General features: G+C 43.0%; 1 protein-coding gene across 1 annotated transcript in view; it reads left to right on the top strand.

The window, feature by feature from the left end:
- FRMD4B (FERM domain containing 4B) overlaps nt 1-25,529 on the top strand; it is a 210,977-nt gene that overhangs the window by 126,750 nt on the left and 58,698 nt on the right. The window contains 2 exon segments of the mRNA XM_010357713.2: nt 4,283-4,339; nt 5,135-5,157. Coding sequence (XP_010356015.2) covers nt 4,283-4,339; nt 5,135-5,157 — 80 coding nt within the window.

The following is a 25,529-nucleotide window of genomic DNA, read 5'->3' as shown; positions in this document are numbered from 1 at the left end:
CTGAGGCAGGTGGATCACCTGAGGTCAGGAGTTTGAGACCAGCCTGGCCAATATGGTGAAACCTCATCTCTACTAAAAAATACAAAAATTAGCCAGGCATGGTAGCCGGCACCTGTAATCCCAGGTACTTGGGAGGCTGAGGCAGGAGAATCGCTTGAACCCGGGAGGCGGAGGTTGTGGTGAGCCAAGATCGTGCCACTGCACTCCAGCCTGGGCGACAATATGAGACTCTGTCTTAAAAAAAAAAAAAAAAAAAAAAAAAAGTTGTGAGTTTTTTTGTTTTGTTTTGTTTTTGAGACAGGGTCTTGCTCTGTTGCCCAGGTTGAAGTGCAGTGGCATGATAATGACACACTGCAGCTTTGACATCCCAGGCTTAAGCCATCCTCCCACCTCAGCCTCCCTAGTAGTGGGAATATAGACACGAGCCACCACACCCGGCTAATTTTTGCTATTTTGTAGAGCAGGGTTTCACTATGCTACCCAGGCTGATCTCAAACTCCTGAGCTCAAGCAGTGACCCCACCTCAGCCTCCCGAAGTGCTGGGATTATGTGTGTGAGCCACTGAGCCAGACTTCAGTAGTTTTTATTTATTGAAGATTATTGCCTGAATTAGTACTAGGAGAGGTACAATGGTAATTTTCTTTCTTTTTCATTTCTTCTACATTTATTTGTTGGTGCTCTACAAGTTAATTTTAAAGACTTATACTTAAAATAGATAATTAGTAGTAGGCTTGGAAACAAACTGAGGTGTCCCAGTAGTTTCTCAAGTATGTCTAAATCGTAAGTGTTTGTGACCACAGTATTAATATTCATTGATGTAGTGCAGGTAATTTTCCATGAAGTACTGATCCATATGGGAAGAGCAGAACCAGTCTTAAGAAATATTTTCCCACTCTTCTTTGAGAGTGTGTGTTGATAACATACAGTCCCAGCAACAGTGGAGGTAGCATTTGGATTCATTTTTCCACAGCCTCACCTGTTTCCAGTTTTTACCAAAAACATACCTTTGGAGGATTCCTGATGAGACATTTGCACTGGAGTCATAAAAAGTTAACTAGTGCATGGTAGAGCGGAAAGAGCACTGGACAGGGAGTCCAGAGTTACCATGTTCGAGGAGATTGGACATTACACTTCATCTTCCTGATCCTCATTGCCTCTCAACATCTGCAAAAAAAAAAAAAAAAAAAAAAAGAATCATATTTTCACTAATTTCCCTTTCAAGCCCCAAAACTGTCTTTGATTCTGTTCTCCTACTTGGCAATCAAAACCTATAATCACCTCATTAGCCTGGTGTCCTGTTCAACTGAGCCAAGAAGCCAAGAACAAAAATGAAATGTCCTGTGTGGCACCTGAACCCAGTGACCTACTGATTGAATTTATAATCCAGCTAAATTAGCCATGAGGGTGTGGCACCAGGACTTGATACTGTTCATATTACCTTTGTGCATTCAGCCACATCATCTGACTCACTTCTCTGGTTCTCTTTGTTTATCCATGACAGTCATGGAAACCCACTGAAGGATTCTGTTACCTCTCTCTTTGAGGAGATCCTTCTCTCAAGTGTTGGCTTGCCCGGTACCTATAAGGTTATCTCTGCTGCCATGGTTGAGAGTAAAAGAAATGTTCCATCCTGGGCAGACAGCACTTCCAAAACAGCTTTTACACTTCAGGCTTGAAATCCTGGAGTTCTTTGTAAGTCTTAATTAAATTTCACCAGATGAAATTGCAGAGAACTAGGCAAATAATGTTACACCTGATTGTTGTATTGTTTAGTAAACACCGTGAATGAGTCAAAGAACGTTGACAGTCAGTATTAGGACTCAAAATTTGTTGCCTGGGATTTCCAGGACAGTGATTGTTCAATGGAAGGTGAGGTAGGGGCTGAGGGTTTTAAAAGAATATGGGCCTTTGCCAAAGCATGCATTCTCTTCTCTTCCTGGAACAAGATTTTGCTAGAGCCCACTCCTTCACTGCACCGTCACCCTCCTCCACCAGAACTGTATTGGGGCCACTTGTGTAGGTGGAAAAGTCCACAGGTGAGTTGGATATTTGCTCCCCATTCTTCTGGAGCTGTCTGAGCCTGGTACTTGTCTTGCTCAGTTCCTCATTTCAGCATTTTTAATACTTCATAACCCTTATAAAGTAGAAAATTATTTGGCTGCCTCCCTAAGAATATCTGCTGTAGGTTTTTCTGTCTGCTGAACTTCCATTTACTAAATTGAAAAGTTGGTGTCTGAAATATTTTTCAGGTGACTTGTGTAAGGTTCTGATAAGGCAAAGGGGGATCGTGGGATGTCAGAGGAGTTGGCAGTAATTTTCAATTTACTTTATTCATCTTTAGTGTTTTTAACATCTTAATTTTTTCTTCTCTAAGATTCTAAGACACATTTGACTTTACCTTTGCGTTCCTGCCTAATTTCAAACCCAATGATGTTTTTGAGTTCTCCTGTTAGTCCTCTTCCCTTGCCGTGAGTTTCTTTTTCTTTGAACTAAGGAATGTAGCCTTTCTAAAATTTAATCTTGATCAACACCCACCTCACCTGTTGGATGAACTGCCTCATCATCTTTCACCAGATTGGAAAACCACTGTCTCCTGCCTAAAAGGCGGAGAGCAGTTGATTTCTACAATCAACCTGGCTTCCCTTTGATTTTGTAATCTGTTTCTAGAGATTATGGGCGAGCTTTGAATTCCAAGGCTCTGGGCCTGTCAGCTTTTGAGGCAAAAAACTTGGAAGCAGATCCTCTGTCTCAGGTTTCAGAAGGGCGGCCTGTGTGTTAGAGGATGAAATTAATTTGTTTTCATCTTGTAATATAAGGGAAACATGAATAATGATCACTGCTGGCATTGTAACACCCTAGGGTTTTTATTTACTCATTTTATTTTATGGGTTTTAAAATATTGTTTGTTTTTTGAGAACCCTCATCAAATCACGTGGAAACGTGAGAGAAAAGTACAATCCTTTCAGAAATCCTCACTGAGCATAACTACCTCTCTGAATCTGTCTATTGTATATTTACTTTAAAATGACTTAATCTCCCCATTGATGCACTTGGTATAACTAGGAAACACTCCAGCTCAGATTCAAGAGGTGGAAGGGAGGAAGAAAGAATGCAGGGCAATTTCCAGGAATTCCATGTTCTTAAACACTATGCCCTTTCAAGTACTAATTATACAGGACTTAGGCAATAATGGGGTTACATGGAATTGTTTTTGCATATGTTAAAACTTATAAGCTAACATTACCACTGAAAACTTTTTTTTAAATAAAGATCCCTCTATATCATTCATTGTTATAATATGGTTCAGTAATAATATTTCATGTATCATCACAATTTAAAAAATATAAAGGTGCATATGAGTGTTATTGATAGAGCTATACCCTTTCTGCACATATCTATGCAGCCCTACTGGGCTACTGAAAAAGCTTTTTTTTTTTTGGTAGAGATGAGGTCTCTCTATGTTGCCCAAGCTGGTCTCAAACTCCTGGCCTCAAGTGATCCTTCTCCCTCAGCCTCCCAAAGTACTGGGATTACAGGCATGAGCCACTGTACCAAACCCTGAAAAGGCATTCTTTACCAAGGCCCAGAGCTCCAATTTTTCTTTGGGGTTTTGAATGATGGAAAAAAAAGTGGAAAACTGATAGAGTTCCTCAAACTTCAATATAAATCAACAGAATTTTAATTTTCAAAGCATTTGCTGTAACTGATTTTTAAGGCCTCACATTTTATCTATAATAGTACAAATATGAACTCAACAATGTGTCATTGACACAGAAGTGAATTTATATTTTTAATAATATTTGCATTGTGTGTATACTGAAATAACTGTACTATAACACAAGGGAAAAAATAATTATCCCAGGAAAACACTCAACAAATGAATCCAGGAAAATCTGCAGGGTGCTTAAAAATGAACTTGCAGAGATAAAAATTTTTCATTTAGAAGTTTTCTGAATGTTTAGCCTCAAAGTCATTCCCATTTCTTCCTGAATACTGCTCTCTAAACATAATCCCTCACCAGAGCTATTTAAAATAGACACATACACACACACACACACACACACACACACGCACACACACACACACACACACACACACAGTGGTTTCCCCTTAACCCTCAATGAGTCTCTCCACACCCCCCACTTTTCCCTGCAATGGTATGATCTGCATTTGATCGAAAACTGGAGGTGCCAAGCTGTGACAGCTTCCTCAACTTCAGAGCCATTTGCTACAACCTTAGGATAGCCCCATGTTCAATGATGCTTTCCTTTTCCACCAACAGGGGCAAATCGAAGTAGACAGCGAAACCATCTTCAGGTTAGCAGCGTTTGTTTTACAGGTAAGATTGGACAAACTGCCTCTTAGCAGCTCCCTTGTGTTTGCTCGTTTTTGTTAACTGCCTGCAACTCTGAAACTTTTGCATGGGCCAGTGTCTGCTGGATTTTTAAGCCAGTTCGTTGTTTGCTGATGAAAACTGTGAGCCACCGTCTTCTGCTTTAGAATAGTTTGCATGAGTTACAATGTGATATTGTGAGTCTCAAAGAAAAATGAAATTTAGCCTGCTCTGAAGGAAAAGAGTTAAACTCATATTCCTGGAAGAGAGCTTTGGGATACTTGAATTTGGGAGGCAGCAGTTGTTACAACAGCTGTAATTTTCATATAAATTTAGCAACTTTTGTATACATTTTCTTGTGGTCCAGTAAAAGAGCCCTTTAGTTCTTAAAGGCATTAGTCTGTTTCCATGCTGGTTTAAAAAGTAAAGGGAAAACAAATAGTATATGTTTGTTTACCTGTATTGTGGTTTAAAAGGTCTTCCTCTAGTCTAAAAAGTGTGCCACTTGAGTGAAAAGCATTTATCATGTGATCTTAAAAACGTACAGTGAGAAATAATTATTTGTGCTTTTTCACATATAGATGTTTCTTTTGTTAAGATTAAGGAATATTCCTAACAGGACAGTCAGCGTTTTCTTATCAATGCCTAATTCTTATGGCTATAGGGAGAGCGGTCCTGAGAAACACTCTTCAGAACAAAACTTAGGAACTTTAAGAGGGGAAGTAATCAAGATAAAACTCATTTAGCTTAACAAAAATACATATTGATCAACTCCATTTGTTTTTGTTTGTTTGTTTTTAGGAAGCCAAGGGAGATTATACCAGGTAATGATTTTCTTTTCTGATATTACTCTGCAAAATAACCCTAAAGAATCATTTTATGCTGTTATTTTAAATAACAATGGATACAAAATCAAAGGAAAGTAGAACTCTGAGGCAGGAGACTGAGATCTCTTCGCTCTTCAAATAAAGACCTATTCTTTTTGTGAATGAATCAGGGAATGAAGCTTTCTTACAGTTTTTCAAGCCAGAATGCCAGCGAATTGAATTGTAACCAGAAACTCTCCAAAGTTCTGTTTTCTGTCATCTGTTAATTAGTGAGATGAAGAAATCTATAAAAAGCTTTGATAGCTTATGCTGATAAAAAAAAAAAAATCTTGTATTCGAAGAGTTATAATGTATGCACAAAAAGATTAAATCCATCAGCTGCTTAGTTAAGGGATTAATAGGGGCTTTCTTTCGCAGCTGCCCCAGAGGGGCCTCACCCTTCATACACTTGACCTAACAGTTGTATTGTTGCTGCGGAGACACTCACTGGTTCTAACTGCCTCACTAGCCACATCCACAGAGAGTGTTTATATTTGAATTCACCCTCTACCTGCTCCATTCTGTCCTTTTAGTGCAATTGTTGGAGCTGTAGAAACAGTTAAAGGGTGGAGGCAATGCTTCCCTTTGTAGGCCAGTGACCCCTTTGAAAGCCCGGCCTCTACGATGTTAATGTTCGACTCCTGGTAGACGTTTACTCGTAGATTATTTACAGATCACCTAGCACTCATTCCCAGCCAAGTCTTTGAATAATGCGCCCCTAACGGACTAACACAATAATGCCTTCCAAGCTTGAAAACTTCTAGTTACGGAGTTGTACTTCACTTCAGAAACTCCCAACACTCTTGTCATCTGCCCATTCGGCTTTGGTAGAATGTTCAAGGATGCCACTTAAAACACCATGATTCCTCACCACAATCTCCCACCAGTTCTGGTTTGTGCTTTCTCTCTCTCTCTCTCATTCCCTCCCTGTGTGTGTATTTACATTTTTCTAGGTTAAGAAATTTGAAGAAATCATGAAAATCAAACACCAATTGTTTTTAATGGAAAGAAAAGGGCAGGAGATTAAAAAAAAAAAAAAAAGAGGATAAAGTAGTTTATAGACCATTAGTATCATTAAAGGCTTACGCCTGAGGCTGGGCATGGTGGCTCACACCTGTAATCCCAGCACTTTGGGAGGCCAAGGAGGGAGGATCACTTGAGGCCAGGAGTTCCAGAGCAGCCTGGCCAACATGGTGAAACCCTGTCTGTACTACAAATATAAAAATTAGCTGGGCAAGGTGGCAGGCACCTGTAATCTCAGCCACCCAGGAGGCTAAGGCAGGAGAATTGCTTGAATCTGGGAGGCGAAGGTTGCAGAGATCGCACCACTGCACTCCAGCCTGGGTGACGGAGTGAGACACACACACACACAAAAAAGCTACTGTGTCTCTACTGTTGTCTTTCCCAGAAAAACCACATTTCCTGGGAATATCAGATATGCAAGGAACACAGTCATTTATGGGGGTGATTTTTAAAAAACAACCCTAGGTAAGAAATCAAGTTGGGGGGTGATGCTAAAGTCAATTTGTAAATGAGGGTTTCAGGGCCCAAAAGCTCACACTCAATCATCTGTGGATTGCTAACCCACCTTCCCCACTTAGCCCTTCAAGCCTGTGACTGACGCCCTCTGAGCCTCAGTTTCCTCATCAGTAAAATGGTACCTTTCCCATAAAACTGTCATGAGAATCAAATGTATGTAAACGTTGCTCAGGGCAACGTCTGGCTTATAGCAAATAATCTACACCCTTGGGCTACTATTATTAATTTAGTTATTATTATCCTCATTATTACTATCCTGTCTGGTCTTTTAGCTACCTCTGATGAGATTTTTGAGACTAAGGTTGTTCTGAAGAAGCTATAATAACCTATAGTTGTGGGGGAGGTGGAGAATAGAAAGAGAAAGGTTAATTTCACAAACCTTCCTTAGGGAAGATCCCTTGCCTGAGGCAAAGGAAGGCCTAAAAGGGACAGTCCTTCAGTTGTTCAAATATTTTAGCCCTAGGCCATCAAGGTTGGCAAGTTAATTCTGGGCAAGCCCAATCCAGGCCTTTGCCTTCACTTGAGCTTGTTCTTAGTGGTTTTCCTGAGTGATCATGGGGTTGAGGTGGCACACACTGTTTTGAAATTGTCCAAACTACGCTAAGTAGTGGAGAGAGTGTGGGACTGGAAATCACGTAGACTGGCAGCATCCCTCTGAGTGGCCACTTATCCTTTCTGAACCTGGGTTCCCTCATCTATAAATTGGGGTTAATCAAAACAATGGCTTTGCAGGTTGGTTTTGAGGAGATATGGGAGCACTTCGTAAATTACCATGCTCTCCCTATCTGATCTTCTCCTCCCCTGAATAGAGAGGATATGTTTTTCCTCCAAAGTTTTGTTCTAAAACTCCTCTTTGTTTTTGTTTTTGTTTTGTTTTGTTTTGTTTTTGTTTATTTTTGAGACAGAGCATTTCATTGTTCTGTCACCCAGGCTGGTGTGCAGTGGCATGATCTCAGCTCACTATAACCTCCACCTCCTGGCTCCATCAGTTCTTTCATCTCAGCCTCCTGAGCGGCTGGGACTACAGGTACACACCATCACACCTGGCTAATTTTTGTATTTTTTGTAGAAACAGGGATTCACCATGTTACCCAGGCTGGTCTCAAACTCCTGGGCTCAGCTGATCTGCCTATGTTGGCTTCCCAAAATGCCGGGATTACAGGCACAAGCCACCGCACCCTGCCTCGTTATAAAACTCTTCTGAGAAAATCAGGCACCTGGCGCCAGGTGCAGTGGCTGACACCTGTAATTCCAGCACTTTGGGAGGCCAAGGCAGGTGGATTACCTGAGGTCAGGAGTTTGAGACCAAACTGACCAACATGGAGAAACCCTGTCTCTACTAAAAATACAAAATTAGCTGGGCATGGTGGCACATGCCAGTAATCCCAGCTACTTGGGAGGCTAAAGCAGGAGAATCGCTTGAACCCAGGAGGCAGAGGTTGTGGTGAGCTGAGATTGCGCCATTGCACTCCAACCTGGGCAACAAGAGTGAAACTATCTTAAAAAAAAAAAATTAGCCTGGCATGGTCGCACACGCCTGTAGTCCCAGCTACTTGGAAGGCTGAGGCGAGAGAATCGCTTGAACCCAGAGGGTAGAGGTTGCAGTGAGCCAAGATGGTGCTACTGCACTCCATCCTGGATGATAGCGAGACTGTGTCACAAAAAAAGAAAAGAAAAAGAAAAGCAGGTAAGGCCAGGTGCACTCCTATAATCCCAGCATTTTAGGAGGCCAAGATGGGCAGATCACTTGAGGCCAGGAGTTTGAGATCAGCCTGGCCAACATGGCAAAACCTTGTCTCTACTAAAAATACAAAAGTTAGCTGTGCATGGCGGCACACACCTGTAATACTAGCTACTGGGGAGGCTGAGACACAAGAATCGCTTGAACCTGGTGGTGGAGGTTGCGGTGAGTTAGAGATCACACCACTGCACTCCAGCCTGCGCAACAGAGCAAAACTCTGTCTCAAAAAAATAAATAAATAAATAAAATCACGAAAAGAAAGTCAGGCAAAATAAAATACCATGAGGCAATGTTGTAGTGGTTAGAGCAAAGACTGTGGAACCAGACAGCCTGATTCAAATGCCAGGTCAGCTACTTGTTACCTGTGTAATCTTCAGCAAATTACTTAAAATCTCCAAGCCTCAGTTTCCTCATATGTAAAATGGGACTTACAATTATAATACACACTCCACAGGATTGCTGTGAGGATTAAATGAATTAATATTGCATTTGTAAAGTACTTAGAACAGTTCCTGCAATCCATTTTATTTTACCAAATTGATGGACATGATGGACTCCCCTATTGTTACAAATATTACTTGTTTCCCACATAATGGGAAAAAAGATGTTCATCATGGTGTTATTTATATTAGCTTTTTTCCCCCATAAAGCTAATATAAAAAATGCTGTGATGAACATCTATGTGTATTTATTTTTAGTCTTACTCTGTCACCCAGGCTGGAGTGCAGCTCACCACAACCTCCACCTCCTGCGTTCAAGCAGTTATCCTGCCTCAGCCTCCTGAGTAACTGGGATTATAGGCACATACCACCATGCCCAGCTAATTTTTGTATTTTTAGTAGAGATGAGGTTTCATCATGTTGACCAGGCTGGTCTCAAACTCCTGAGCTCAGTGATCTGCCTGCCTCAGCTTCCCAAAATGCTGGGATTTTTTTGTTGTTGTTGAGACAGAGTCTGGCTCTGTCGCTCAGGCTGAAGTGCAATGGCACCATCTTGGCTCACTGCAACCTCCGCCTCCTGGGTTCAAGCAATTCTCCTGCTTTAGCCTCCCAAGCGGCTGGGACTACAGGCATTGAGACTCTGTCTCAAAAAACATAATACATAAATAAATAAACGTTGACCAAAATATGTCCCCAAATACCTTCCTAGGCAAAGTGGCTTTTTCAGTAAAAACAATGACTGAACACCTAATTCTTAAGGCTGCTCTAGTCCACTCCTTGTGAATATCCACCTCTTTCTTGAGCATTTCCAAAGCTGACCTCACCAACAGCCCAGCCTCCAAACCAGCTCCTCTTCCACTGTCTCCCTTTGAATTACAGCTCCATTCTCTCTTGAATGCTCTCTGAGATTTCCCCTTTCCCTTCCCATCTTTTTTCCACCTGTCAGATAGTTCCCTCCTTTCCTTCTGTTGATCAGCACCACAACTTTCTCAGTCCTCATTCCCTCCCATTCAGCCTGACTGTAAAAGTGTGTGTGTGTGTGTGTGTGTGTGTGTGAATTATGTGTTGAGCTAATAATTGAGTATTACAGTGTTATTTTATATATTGTTTTTTGAGATGGAGTCTCACTCTGTCGCCCAGGCTGGAGTGCAGTGGTGTGATCTCGGCTCACAGCAACCTCCACCTCCCGGGTTCAAGCAATTCGCGTACCTCAGCCTCCCGAGTAGCTCGGATTACAGATGAGCACCACAACACCCAGCTATTTTTTGTATTTTTAGTAGAGACAGGGTTTCACCACACTGGCCAGACTGATCTTGAACTCCTGGCCTCAGGTGATCCACCTTTCTAGGCCTCCCAAAGTGCTGGGATTACAAGCATGTGCCACCGCACCTGGCCTATGGCATTATTTTAAATGTCCATGTCTGATTTCATTCAGTCCTACCACAATAGCTGTTATCTCCATTGAGCAAAGTAATAAATGTAAATTTTAAGCCCAAAGAGATTGTTACATTGCTGGTGAGTTCTCAGATCTGTTCTGATTCCGCCACATACTACTGCCTGCGTGTAACCTCCAGCTACCTTCCTAAGACATAGATTTGCCGGGCGCGGTGGCTCAAGCCTGTATCCCAGCACTTTGGGAGGCCGAGACGGGTGGATCACAAGGTCAGGAGATCGAGACCATCCTGGCTAACACGGTGAAACCCCGTCTCTACTAAAAAATACAAAAATCTAGCCGGGCGAGGTGGCGGGCGCCTGTAGTCCAGCCCGGGAGACAGAATGAGACTCCGTCTCAAAAACAAAAACAAAAACAAAAACAAAAACAAAAAAAAAAAAACAAGACATAGATTTGATCATTGTTGTTTATTTCTAAAAATCTCTTAGTTTCTCATTGCACACAGACACCTGCCTACCAACACCACAACCTGGCGTTCAAGGCCATACTTGGTCGGCATTACACATTTAGTCTCCCATTCTCTGCTGTGCATACTCCTTAGTATCTGCTCATGCCTCTCTTCCTTTTTCTTCGTATAGCCCATGCTATGTGCCTTCATGGCTTTGCTCAAACTCTTCTTCCTAGAATGCCTTTAAAAATAGCAATCCTCCCCTTTTTATTTTGCTTCCTGCCGTGTTTCCTTCAGAGTATTTTAAGTTAACATTATCATAACCAGTAGGAAACCCTGCTCTCTGAAAGTTAATTAAAATAGTGGAGTGGGGACTTCCATTTTCTTTAAATAGATGACAGTCTGAATTTCCAAGTCAGCCCTTAAACTGCAAAGATAACAGACTACTTGGGTAACACAACACAGACAGAGAATTCCTGAAAGCTGACATGGCAAGGAGGCAAGGCTTTATCACCCAGCTGCCAGCCACAAAAAAGTTTGTAAAAGCAAAGCTTTTTTTTTTTTTTTTTGAGACAGAGTTGCACTCTTGTTGCCTAGGCTGGAGTGCAGTGGTGTGATCTCAGCTCACTGCAATCTCTGCCGTCTGGGTTCAAGCAATTCTCCTGCCTCAGCCTCCTGAACTAGCTGCGATTACATGCGTCCACCACCATGCCCAGCTAATTTTTGTATTTTTTAGTAGAGACAGGGTTTCACCATGTTGGCCAGGCTGGTCTTGAACTCCTGAGCTCGTGATCCACCGTCCTCAGCCTCCCAAAGTGCTGGGATTACAGATTACAGGCGTGAGCCACTGTGCCTGGCCTTTTCTTTCTTTCTTTCTTTTTTTTTTTTTTTAAGATTTTGAAAGGTGAAAGTTACCAAGTAACTATGTGATTAGGGTGCTTCTACTTGTAAGAAAAAGTGAGTGAGTACATTTTGCAATTCAATGCTGGGTCAGAATGAGAGTTATGTTAACACTTAGCTTCAAGTGGGAAGGGAATATTCACAATTTACAGCTGTGCTACAAAAAAAAAAAAAAAAAAAAAAAAATGCAGCTATTTCCCATGGGAAAGGAATTTCCTTGGATGCTCTGGAGACTAGTTAACAAAGGGAGGATAAAAACACTTTCAAGAAATTTGCCCCTTAGTTCTTACACCTCTGGAGCACTTAAAGCTCTGAAATCTAATTTCATTTCCAGAGCCTTTACCGTCAGTATCAATAATAAAAATATCTCCCGTGGGCAAAGCGCTATGGGGAGGCTGTAGTGAAGAGAGGAGCTTTGGAATTTAACTGCCTGGGTTCAAATCCAGGCCCAGCCACTTGTTATGTACCTGTGGGTAGTTTGCCTAGCCATTCTGGAACCGTTTCTTTGTCTCAATAAACAATATTTGCCATTGTTACTGTTATTAATATGTTTAATCCTCACAGCAACCCTGTGATGGCACTGTCATTGTCCCCATTTTATAGATAAGAAAACTGAACTTTGTAGCTGTTAAGTAGCTTACTACTTAGGTCACATAGCTGGACAGTGGCAAATTAGGGCTCCAAACCACATGCATTTTACCACTGTTAGAGGTTTCCTTTTTTGTTTTTTGGGTTTTTGTTTTGTTGTGTTTTTTTGAGATGGATCCTTGGTCTGTTGTGCAGGCTGGAGTGCAATGGTTTAATCACAGCTCACTGCAAACTCCGCCTCCTGGGTTCAAGTAATTCTTGAAATTAGCCACCACACCTGGCTAATTTTTTTTATTTTTAGTAGAGATGGGGTTTCACCATGTTGGCCAGACTGGTCTCAAACACCTAAATCTCATAATCTGTCAGACTCGGCCTCCCAGAAGTGCTGGGATTACAGGTGTGAGCGACGACACCCAGCCAGTTTATTTTTTTGTATCCCAACACAAATTTGTAAGAATCATTACCTTCCTGGCCAGCAGAATAAAGAAGGCTTACTTGACAGAAATTGAATGTTTTTGTCTTATTTCAGATTGGGCCTTTGATGAATCAACAAAACACTTTTGTGAAAAAACTCTTGAGAAGTGATTTTCCTCTCTACAATACTTTTTTTTTTTGAGACGGAGTCTCGCTGTGTTGCCCAGGCTGGAGTGCAGTGGCGCAATCTCGGCTCACTGCAATCTCTGCCTCCCAGGTTCACGCCATTCTCCTGCCTCAGCCTCCGAGTAGCAGGGACTACAGGCGCCCGCCGTCATGCCCAGCTAGTTTTTTTTATTTTTAGTAGAGACGGGGTTTCACCATGTTAGCCAGGATGGTCTTGATCTCCTGACCTCATGATCCACCCACCTCGGCCTCCCAAAGTGCTGGGATTACAGGCTTGAGCCACCGCGCCTGGCTACAATACTTAGTTAAAAGTTAAACAAAGTTCCCCAAGTTCTCTTGGCTAAGTTTTCAATCTGCTCATGAGTGCTATAAATCTCCCAGAAGGGGACACATAAGCAGCATTTTCCACACTTATTTCAGCCTCTTGCTGGACCACACACTCTACTCCATGAACTGCAGAATCAGAGTAGAAGTCAGGCTTCTGCATTTCACAGCATAAGTATTTTACATTTCAAAACCCCTTGCATTTCACAGCTTAAAAAAACCTGATGCAACTAAATGAACACAAAAACCCTAAACCTGATGCAACTAAATGAACACAAAAACCCTAAGTCCCACCTTAATACATCTTTAGACAGTTACTAACACCACAGAGGATCAGTCCTATACAGGAAGTAACTCTCTTGATCCATTTGAGTTATCAGTTTCTTTCTCCACTGGAGTGGACCAGGCCATTACACCCATCACAGCTACTTGGTCCTGAAATGAAACTCAGCATACTTGGCCTCTTCAGGTAGCGGCTGGCTGAGACACAGGCATGCGTGGCATTCGGTAGGAGTAGAAAGTAGCATGACATGAACTACTTCCACTTCTCAAAGTGCAAACCATCCAGAGTCTACGGGAGCTGTGGGACGACATTGTTGAGGGAGAATTCTACATTCCCCCACTGAGAAGCATTTCCACGCCTTTTGGTTTGATTCTGGAAACACACGAAGTGATAACATAACACATAACAATACAGTTTTGTTTTCTGTGTTCCGATGGCTAATGTGGCTAATCCATTTTTTTGTGTGATCAGGAAAGACACATTGAATCACACATACAGGAAGAAGGATTAAAGAGTTGGGACTTCAAGTTGACCATACCTAATTTGTCACTTGTCTAGTAGGAAGTTTCCCAGGAGAGAAACACATTTCTTTGACTTTCCATTCTTTTGTAGGAAAACATTATCTGCATTGATTGTTTTTCTTTTATGTGTTCTTTTTCTTTTTATCTTTTCTTCTTTTTTTTTTTTTTTTTTTTTTTTTTTTTGAGACAGAGTCTCACTCTGTCACCCAGGCTGGAGTGTAGTGGCGTGATCTCAGCTCATTGCAATCTCCATCTCCCGGGTTCAAGCAATTCTCCTGCCTCAGCCTCCCAAGTAGCTGGGACTACAGGCACATGCCACCATGCCCGACTAGTTTTTTGTATTTTTAGTAGAGACAGGGTTTCACCATGTTAGCCAGAATGGTCTCAATCTTCTGACGTTGTGATCCACCCTCCTCTTCAGCCTCCCAAAATGCTAGGATTACAGGCATGAGCCACCATGCCTGGCCTATGTATCCTTTTTCTAACTCTAGATTTAAGAATAATTTTTTTAAAAATTGTAATAAAATATACATAAAATTTATCATCTCAACCATTTTTAAGAGTAGTGTTTGGTAGTGTTAAGTAATGTTTATGTTGGGGGTGTGTGTGTGTGGGTGTTTGAGACAGAGTCTTGCTCTTTTGCCCAGACTGGAGTGCAAGTGGCATGATCTCAGCTCACTGCAACCTCCACCTCCTGGGTTCAAGCGATTCTCCTCCCTCAGCCTCCTGAATAGCTGGGATTACAGGCACGCACCACCACGCCTAGCTAATTTTTTGTATTTTTAGTAGAGACAGGGTTTCACCATGTTAGCCAGGATGGTCTCGAACTCCTGACCTCAGACGATCCACCCGCCTCAGCTTCCCAAAGTGCTGGGATTACAGGTGTGAGCCACCACGCTTGGCCGTGTTTATGTTGTATGGCCAGTCTCCAGAACTTTTTCATTTTGGAGAAACAGAAACTCTGCACCTATTAAACAGCTCCCCATTCACTCCTCCTGCAGTCCATGGCCACCACCATTCTACTTTCTGTCTCTATGAATTTAACAGGAGAAAAATAAAATTTTTAAAAAATATTTACAGATTTTCATGTTAACCTGTTTCCCAGTCATTCTTATCGATGATGTTTCTTCTACCCATTATTAAGAGAGTTAAAGGTTCAAAGTAGACACAATCGGGGTCCTCAGGGAGCTGGCTGACGTTTAGAAAAATCTCTCATCACATTTTCATTTTCATTAGAAATTCCTTAGACCTAAAAACAAATAGCTTGACAGTTGATCCCCATCAAGCGTGCAGATGGGCAGAGCAATTGTCCCCTGTTACAAGTTAGGCCACAGACAAAAATGTAATGACAAAGGAATTCTAGCTGAGAGGACACTTCACTTCCCAGAACACAAGCAGGTTTCCTGCTACAGGATGCATCTTTGGTAGAATGCTGAGAAAATAAAAGGCTGACACCAATCCCGTGGATCAGTCATGATGTTGGAAAAGTGAGTTTCTAGGCTGAGCTTCCATTGGTTACCAATAGACCCTGTCAAACCAAGCCCCAAACTGCTCACAACTCGTAACTTGGCAAGTTATTTTCAAAGTTCTTTTCCCAGGCAGTTTATTATACACCCTTAGAGTTGCCAGATTTAGCAAATAAAAATATAGGATGCCCAGTTAAATTGGAATTTCAGATGAACAATGAAAAATTTTTAAGTATGTCCAGTATATTAAATCTGCCAACTCTAACCTAGATCACCCCTTTGGGATTCTTCTCAATAGTAATAATCCACCACCAGCCTGCGCAGAGAGTGGTAGGAATAAAGTGTTTGGTAAAATCTTTGGTTTATTATACTACCATCAGGAAGGAAGGAACGTTGTTGTTTTGAGGCAGGATTTTGCTCTGTCGTCCGGGCTAGAGTGCAGTGGCATGATCATGGATCACTGCAGATTATGTGCCCCCTGGGCACAAGTGATCTTCCCATTTCAGCCTCCCGAGTAGCTAGGACTACAGGTGTGTACCCCACGTCTGGCTAATTTTTGTATTTTCCATAGAGATGAGATTTCACCATGTTGCCTAGGCCGATCTCAAACTCCTGGGCTCAAGCAATTTGACCACCTCAGTCTCAGTCTCCCAAAGTGCTTGGATTACAGGCATGAGCTACCACACCTGGCCAGGAAGGAACACATGTATTGAACATAGGCAAGTGCCTTCATAGCATTCTATTGTAATATACCCAAGAATCCTATTCAGCAGGTCAGTATTCATATTTTTATAATATGGAAACCCAGGCTCACAAAGGTTAGTTTATCTAAGACCACAAAACTCCTAGGAACAGGGAGACCTGGGACTGAATGCAGTTCTAAAGGCCAAACCTTATTACTGTAAATCATAGGCCTAGAGCTGATTGGTTGGTTGGTCTTTTTGATTTTTTCCTAGGTATGTACTGGCTGGCTGTGTACTAGTTCTAGTAAAATAATGGGCAGCTAGGTGATCTTTCTAAATCTCAGTTTCTTCATCTGTAAATTAGAAAGAGCACCAACATCTCGGGTGCTATGAAGACTAAATGAGTTTGTGTAAGTAAAATGCTTCCACTTGTCACACACAGCAAGTGCCTAGGATGGCCACCTTAAGAGCCCAAAGTGCTGTGGCTCATGCCTGTAATCCTGGCACTTTGGGAGGCCAACGCTGGCTAATTGCCTGAGCTCAGGAATTTGAGGCCAACCTGGGCAACATGGTGAAACCCTGTCTCTACTAAAAATACAAACATTTAGCCGGGCATGGTGGTGCGTGCCTGTAATCCTAGCTACTCAGGAGGCTGAGGCAGGAGAATTACTTGAACCCAGGAGGCAGAGGTTGCAGTGGGCCGAGATCACGCCACTGCACTCCAGCCTGGACGACAGAGCAAGACTCTGTCTCAATAAATGAATACGTAAATAAAATAAAAGCCCAAATAATATCTTTTATTGTCCTGTCAAAGAGGAGCTGAGAGATCTGAGGGAACTGGGGACCAGAGATGGTGTAGAAATGCATGCTGACACCTGAACCCCCGTGAAGGCGCTAGAAATGCATGACGCCTAGAAATGCATGCTCACACCTAAACCCCCATGAAGGCCTTCTTTGCATGCTCACGCCTGTAGCCCTGTGAAGGAGCTTCTTTGGATGAAGGATGGGCCAACAACTTCCCACCTTTCTCAGAAACAGTGGAGGCATCCCTAGCTTTGGCCAGAGGCCAGGAGAAAGGCTTACATAATTCTTTCAGTTCTCACTTTTCACTCTGTAAATGGCTGCAACCTGACTTGGTTTAAGGTCTGATCAAGAAAGGTTTAAATGGGGTAGGGAGGAAATTCCAAGAATGGAAAGACCCTGTGGCTTAGGAGGGGAGGAGAGCAAGGTCTGGCACAGCCAGCTGGGTGTTTCCTTTCCCGGCCCCTCCCTCTTCTTCCGTTCCTCCCTAGCTTTCCAATTCTCTCCTCTTCCTCTTCCTCCTCTTGTGCTCCGTCCTGCAGTTGTCCCGAGAACAAACCTCTGGTCCTTTAGATCTGTTGCCACCTACTGTGGGAACTTTGGTAAGTTTTCAACTTTCAGTGGGCCTTGTTTCTCTCATCTGCGCATTCAGGGGTTGGACCAAATGAATTCAGCTTGCTTACCTGGCTGGGAGGAGCTGCTCTCTTTTAAGTTTAGTCTGGATGGGTAGAAAGTGAGGAGGGCTCTTTCTTTTAGCTGTTACGCAATTAGCTAAGTCTGTAATCGGTTTTTCTGAACTCATTTGCGATAATCAGGAGTGGCATTAGGCATTGAATGAACTTGAGCTCTAGCTTTCTGCCTTTGCATATGATTGACTGTGAATAAAAGTGTCGGCTTGTTTCTTCTTTTCTTCAGCCCATCCCAGGCCTTAGTATCCCCTAACAGTAACAGAGAGAACTCATCCAGGGTAGAGATCTTACTTTGAGCTTTTTGAGTCAGTATAAAAAGTGGGGCTTCAGGAATACCTTGTGTGGGTTAAGGAGCCTTAATTGATATATTGGACTTCTCACCTGTAGCAGTTTGGACTCCCTGTTTTAAGGTTCTGCCGAAAATGACTGGAGTCTGGTTTTGCAGCTCGTGTAAAAGTGTTTTTTAAAAACTAAATTTGGGGCCGGGCACGGTGGCTCATGCTTATAATCCCAGCACTTTGGGAGGCTGAGGCGGGCAGCTCACTTGAGGTCAGGAGTTCCAGAACAGCCTGGTCAACATGGTGAAACTCCATCTCTACTAAACATATAAAAATTACCAAGGCATGGTGGCAGTTGCCTATAGTCCCAGCTACTCAGGAGGCTGAGGCAGAAGGATCGCTTGAACCCAGGAGGTGGAGGTTGCAGTGAGCCGAGATTTTGCAACTGCACTCCAGCCTGGGCAACAGAGCAAGACTCCATCTCAAAAAAAAAAAAACCAAAACAACAACAACAACAAAAACCCTAAATTTGGTGTCCTCGATACTAAGGGACAATTAGGCTATGGTTTTTGTTTGGTTTGTTCTGGTTTGGTATGGTTCAAGAAACACTGCTAACACATTAAGTCTTGTTATCTATGTTCAGATCCTTGATGTGGTTAATACAGTTTGGGGTAATCCAGTTTGATCTAGTTGAAAAAGGTAGACTGTCATCACCTAAGCAATACATATTTTGATGGAATTAATCAGTGGCCACCATGATGATAAATGCTGAAGGCTCAAAGTTAAAATCTTTCCTCTGCTCCTTCCCCATTTCCTGTCCCCTCTTCCTAGAATCCTGGAGGAGTAAGGCAAAGTAGTTAAAGCACAGGTTTGGAGTCGCATTTGCTTTGTGAGTTTAAATTGCTTAATCTCTCTCAACTCTGTTTTCACATCCATGAAACAGGGACACTGATGTTAATAGCATAATACGCCTGTAGAGAACAGGGTTAGCCCAGTCTCTGCCACCTGGTAATACCCAGTGAGAGAGCTGTTGTTGCTTAGAAGTATTTCTTCTTTTTTTTTTTTCTTTTCTTTTTTTAATTTGATAGGGAATATCGCTCTGTTGTCTAGACTGGAGTACGGTGGCATGATCTCGGCTCACTGCAACCTCCGCCTCCCAGGCTCAAGCAATTCTTCTGCATCAGCCTCCTGAGTAGCTGAGATTACAGGCACCTGCCACCACGCCCAGCTAATTTTCATATTTTTAGTAGAGACAGGGTTTCACCATGTTGGCCAGGCTGGTCTTGAACTCCTGACCTCAAGTTATCCACCCACTTCTGCCTCCCAAAGTGCTGGGATTACAGGCATGAGCTACTGCGCCTGGCCCTTTAGAAGTATTTCTTTTGGGGGATTAGATGACAGCACTCATATTTTGTCACTGCTAGTTCAGGTCACTTGCTAGACTCTCCTAAAACAAACCTCCTGAGCTGTCTACCCAAAAGCTTTGCTCAGCCTCCCTGACCATCTCTCCAATTTAAGGAGTTGATTATGGTCTCTTTCTTGAAAATATTATTATTATTATTATTATTATTATTATTATTATTATTATTTGAGACAGGGTCTCACTCTGTCACCCAGGCTGGAGTGCAGTGGCATGAGATTGGCTCACTGCAGCCTCCGCCTCCTGGGTTCAAGCAATTCTCCTGCCTCAGCTTCCTGAGTAGCTGGGACTACAGGCACACACCACCACACCCGGCTAATTTTTTGTATTTTTAGTAGAGGTGGGGTTTCACCATGTTGGCCAGGCTGGTCTGGAACTCCTGACCTCAAGTGATCCGCCCTCCTCAGCTTCCCAAAGTGCTGGGATTACAAGCGTGAGCCACCACACCCAGTCAAAATCTCTGTTTTATGTTGTGTTTATGCAATTGCAGTGGTTCTTAAGCCCTTTGTTAAAAGCAGATTGCTGGGCCCCACCCTTGGCCTTTGTGATCCAGTAGGTCTGGGGTGGAACCTGAGATTTGCCTTTCCAGCAAGTTATCCGAGAATGCCGATGCTGCCGGTCAGGGTACGAGGGTACAATGTTAATCACTGTTTTCTTGTGTTTGTCACCTTTAATATTGCTTTACCTAGGAATCAGTAGAGAGAAACTTACGGGTAGAAATTTCTAGTTATTAAGTCCAGCAGATAAGAAGCTGAATTCATCACTGAAGGCCAGATTCTACAAACAACTGAAAGAAACATGATATTCTTTTTCAATAAAGGGCAATTTGAAGGCAAGTTAGTCAGTGAAAAGCTCTTAAACTGCTAATCATCCAGGTCTTGATCAGTGCCAGTAGATTAGTTGAGGAAATTGGTGTTTATTAATAGTAACCAAGATCCTTTATAATAATTACTTGTTTATGCAATCTGTCATCCTTCAATAGAAGATCCAGCTCAAATGGTTTGATTGATAGTTAAGTTGGCACCTGTTACACCTATTTAACAGACATTCAATGCGGTTTCTTTTTGTTTTGTTTTTGTTTTTTTGAGACAGGGTCTCACTCTGTCACCCAGGCTGGAGGGGGCAGTGGCATGATCTCAGCTCACTGCAGCCTCCACCTCCCAGTTCAAGCAATTCTCCTGCCTCAGCCTCGTGAGTAGCTGGGACTCCAGGCACGCGCCACCAGGCCCAGCTAATTTTTGTATTTTTAGTAGAGATGGAGTTTCGCCATATTGGCCAGACTGGTCTGGAACTCCTGACCTCAAGTGATCTGCCCACCTCAGCCTTCCTAAATGTTGGGATTACAGGCATTAGCTATTGCACCCGGCCTAAATAAACTTTTGTAGCTGCTATGATCACTAACCCTGTCCCACTCCTTCAGTATAGTTCAGAACCTTGATGGGTCATCACAGGTTTCTAGTAAGCATAGACAAAGAAATGACTTATCATCAAGGGCCTATACAAGGCAACCCCAGAAGACTGGCAAATGTTTCCAATTAGCTCCATTCCTAATAACAGTGAATCTTTGGTTTGCATGGGACACAGTACTAAATAGAGTTCTCAGCTGTGATGACTTGCCCAAATCCTGGGAGGCCCATGTCATAATCTTTTAATTTCTGATGATATATAAGCTGTATGGTACATTTACACTTAATAACAGGCTTTAGACTTTACTGAGTGTTCAAATAGTCACTTAACTATGGCTTTTTTATATCCACATATGCATTTTCTGAAATAAGGATTTTGAGTTGAAAAAAGAACTCCAGTCCCAAGTTAATCTTTTTTTTTTTTCTTTTTCTTTTTTTTCTGGAGGCAGGGTCTCACTCTGTCACCCAGGCTGGAGTGCAGTAGGTGATCGTAGCTCATTGCAGCCTCAACCTCCTGGGCTCAGGTGATTCTCCCACCTCAGCCTCCCAAGTAGCTGGCACTATAGGCATGTGTCACCACGCCCAGCTAATTTTTTTGTATTGTTTGTAGAGACGAGGTTTCACCATGTTGGCCAGGCTGGTCTCGAACTCCTGGGCTCAAGTGATCCATCTCGCCTCCCAAAGTGCTGGGGTTACAGATGTGAGCCACTGCACCCAGCCCCAAGTTAACTTTCTAAACAGCTTAGGTTTAGAAAGTGAAGTTTCTGTAGCTGTTTTCCACTTGGATATTATATTTAACATGCATTTTTTATGCACCCTTGGTTTGGGTTTCAGGTAAGGAAGCACTTTGCTTGGAGAAGAAAAGTGAAATGCGGGGCTGGTGTGGTGGTTCAAGCCTGTAATCCCAGTACTTTGAGAAGCCAAGATGGGAGGATCACTTGAGCCCAAGGGTTTGAAACCAACCTGGGCAACATAGGGAGACCTCATCTCTACCAAAAAAAAAAAAAAGTGAAATTAGTGGCTTTGAGGCTTCGGCTTTTATTTTTTTTAAGCTGTTCTAGAAATAGAGGATGCCCCCACACCAAGCATAGGACAGCAAGGGTCTTAGTTTTCTCTAGGAAGTGCTAGCATGCCCAGTTTGCTAATTGCCTGCACTCCCTTCTACTCCAGTCTCTGAGGGCAGGTGGCTGATTGTTGCTGTGCAAGCCCGCAATTAGCCACAAGCAGGTGCACTCATTTGCTGGGGGTGGCTTTTTCCACACAAGTGCTCCAGCGCACACAAAGGGTAGCCTCAGTTTTGCCAGCCATGTGGCTTTCTCAAAAATGAGTGGGGTTGGCACATTCCATCAGGGTACTTGGGGTCAGCAAAGAAAAACAACAGCCCATGAAAGGGGGCTTCAGAATGACCTAAGAAATTGTTGCCTGAGAAATAGTTGTAGTAGTTAAATAGAGGGTCATGGGCAGCTTCCTTCTGGAAAGTTATTGAAATAGGAATCTGGAATGCCTAAGGGAGGAGTTCAGCCTAGATAATCAGATAAAATGCAAGCATGTTCTTCATTGTGACATCTGAATTCCTGCTGAAATTATGGAGAGAAGCAATTTCTGGTTTGGTCACTGAGAAGTAGCAAGTGATATAGATTTATGGGCATTCTCTCTGGCTAGGGCCCAGAGAAGCCAGTCCCTCATGGCAATTCTGGTCAAGTGCATCTTTAAAATAACATATCCATTGCCATTAGAGTCAGGAATGTCCAGTCAGGTTGAGTGTATTTATTGCTGGTGAAAGGCAGAGACATCCCGATTGAGGCTTATTCACCTCCCCTACTACTTTTGGGCCCTCCCTCTGAACTCTGAGGTTGATCCTGACTCATAAATCATGCCTCCTGCCCAGCCGGCCAGGGAGGGGCCTTCTGTGCAGAAGCCAGACCTAGCTGTTCCTACAAGCTCCATAGATCCCTGCAGCCTCAGGCTCCTGGACAAATTCCCCAGGAGGGTGAACAAATAAGCACTCAGCTACTGCCAGTCCGCTCAAACGTGAAATCCTGTTTGATCCTAAACTCTGAAAATGATCGAGCTTAACCTTCTAGAATAACATGCCAGTGTTTCTAACACCCCAGTGGATTCATTTTTGGTTCAGTAGGTTCTAACCTCTTGCGTCACCATTGCAGCACCTCACCATAACAGGGCAGTGAGCTTGAACTTCGGCTTTCCCCACATCCACTCAACTGGCCATACTTGATTCCATTTTTGTTGTGAATTATATCACATAGAAGAATGCATAAAACATGTATATTGATATAAGGAACAAATTAGAAGGATGCAGCTGGGCCGGACACGGTGGCTCAATCCTATAATCTCAGCACTTTCGGAGGCAGAGGCGGGCAGATCACCTGAGGTCAGGAGTTCGGTAACAGCCTGGCCAACATGGCAAAACCCTGTCTCTACTAAAAATACAGATATTGGCTGGGCATGGTAGCGCACACCTGTAGTCCCAGCTGCTGGGAGGACTGAGGCAGGAGAATCGCTTAAACCCAGCAGGAGGAGGTTGCAGTTAGCCAAGATCATGCCACTGTACTCCAGCTTGGGTGACAGAGTCTCAGAGAAAAAAAAAAAAAGAGGATGCAGCCATATAACCACTGCCAGTGAGGAATGTTGCCAGGACCCCAGAAGCCTCCTGCCCCTCATTGTATATTGTACTTTCCTACCTCCAATAAAATTCCCTCTTTCCTCATGGGCATTCTGACTCTATGGTACATATTTTCCTGTCTTTGTTTTGTTAAGCCTATAGCACCCAGTATTTCCAGGCTGTCTCCCATCCAAGAACTAACCAGCCCCTTCCTAGATGAGACGAGTTCGGGCGCTTGTCTTTATGTGTGATTCTTTCTAGTTTCCTTTTGTTTGTTTTGAACCTTTATGTACATGAAATAGTGATTGTGTTTCTTATTTGGGGTCTTGTATCTTTGCTCAATATGTGGGAAATTCATGTTGTGTGTAGCTATTGTCTATTTTCTTTGCTGCATGGTATTCTATTACTTGAATACATTACAGTTTGAGCATTTGTAATGGTATGGGATATTTGAGTTGTTCTTTTGTGTGAACAATGTTGGTGTAAATCTTTTTTTTTTTTTTTGAGACAGAGTCTTGCTCTGTTGCTGAGGCTGGTGTGCAATGGCACGATCTCAACTCACTGCAACCTCCGCCTCCTGGGTTCAAGCAATTCTCCTGCCTTAGCCTCCCGAGTAGCTGGGATTACAGGTGCCTGCCACCATGCCTGGCTAATTTTTGTATTTTTTTAGTAGAGGTGAGGCTTCACTGTGTTGGTCAGGCTGGTCTCAAACTCCTGACCTCAGGTGATCCACCCACCTCAGCCTCCCAAAGTGTTGGAATTACAGGCGTGAGCCACCGCGCCTGGCCCTAAATCTTATTCTTGTATATAAGTTTCTATAGGGAATATATCTAGCAGAGGATTACTGGGTTATAGGGTATGCAAATTTTCAAAATGATTGTACCAATTGACATTCTTACTAGTAATGGATGATAGTTCCTACTGCACTATGTCTCCATATAAACTAGATCTTGTTGGAGTTTTAAAAGTTTGATAGTCACCAGACGCGGTGACTCACGCCTGTAATCCCAGCACTTTGGGAGACTGAGGCAAGTGGATCACTAGGTCAGGAGTTCAAGATCAGCCTGGCCAACTTGGTGAAACCCTGTCTACTAAAAGTACAAAAAAATTAGCCAGGCGTGGCGGCAGGCACCTGTAACCCCAGCTACTCAGGAGGCTGAGGCAGAGAATTGCTTGAACCCGGGAGGAAGAGGTTGTAGTGAGCCGAGAGTGCGCCACTGCATTCCAGCCTGGGTGACAGAGCGAGACTCCATCTCAAAAAAAAAAAAGTTTGATAGTGTGGCTGAGTGCAGTCTATCTCTTGATCATGAGGTCTAGAGTTAGAGACCATCCTGGCCAACAAGGTGAAACACCATCTCTACTGAAAATACAAAAAGTAGCCGGGCGTGGTGGCGTGCACCTGTAGTCCCAGGTACTCCGGTGGCTGAGGCAGGAGAATCGCTTGAACCTGGGTCCTTGTTTAGGACCAAACAAGATCGCACCACTGCACTATAGCCTGGCAACAGAGTGAGACTCCGTTTCAAAAATAAAAAAAAGTTTGATAGTCTGGTGTGTATTAGTAATTAATTGAGGATTTAATTTGCATTTCCTTGATAACTTATGAAGTTGAACACTGTTTTTCTGTTGGCCATTTGAATTTCTACTTCTATACACTGCTTGTTGAAGAGTTTAGCCTATTTTTTCTTCCAGGCTGTCTGTCTCAGTCATCTTTTAATTATTCTGCTGGCTTTTTCTTTTAGTGTTATAGTCATGTCCACAGCTCAACCACTTCAAGTATCGGTGATGGCATGCTGGAAAATTCCTATATTAAACAGCTTCTTATAGGAAAGTGATGTTATATATTCACAAGGGATATTTTGTGATAGTACAAATGACCAGATTTGGAGGATTAACAGGAGCCTTTTCTAATGTGAAGAAATAAGGCCATATTCTTCCCTGAGAATGTAATTTTGGGGGGCTGGGCATGGTGGCTCGTGTCTGTAATCCCAGCATTTTGGGAAGCTAAGGCAGGAGGATTGCTGGAGGCCAGGAGTTTGAGATCAGCCAGGTCAACATAGTGAGACCCCATCTCTATGAAAAGTTTAAAATTAGCCAGGCATGGTGGCATGCATCTGTGATTCTAGCTACTTGGGAGGCTGAGGTGGGAGGATCACTTGAGCCCTGGAGGCTGGAGGTTGAGGCTGCAGT

This window comes from Rhinopithecus roxellana, chromosome 1, assembly GCF_007565055.1.
Source record: "Rhinopithecus roxellana isolate Shanxi Qingling chromosome 1, ASM756505v1, whole genome shotgun sequence".
NCBI lineage: Eukaryota > Metazoa > Chordata > Mammalia > Primates > Cercopithecidae > Rhinopithecus > Rhinopithecus roxellana.
The sequence above is the reverse complement of the archived record's forward strand: the minus strand, read 5'-3'. Positions and strand labels throughout refer to the sequence as shown.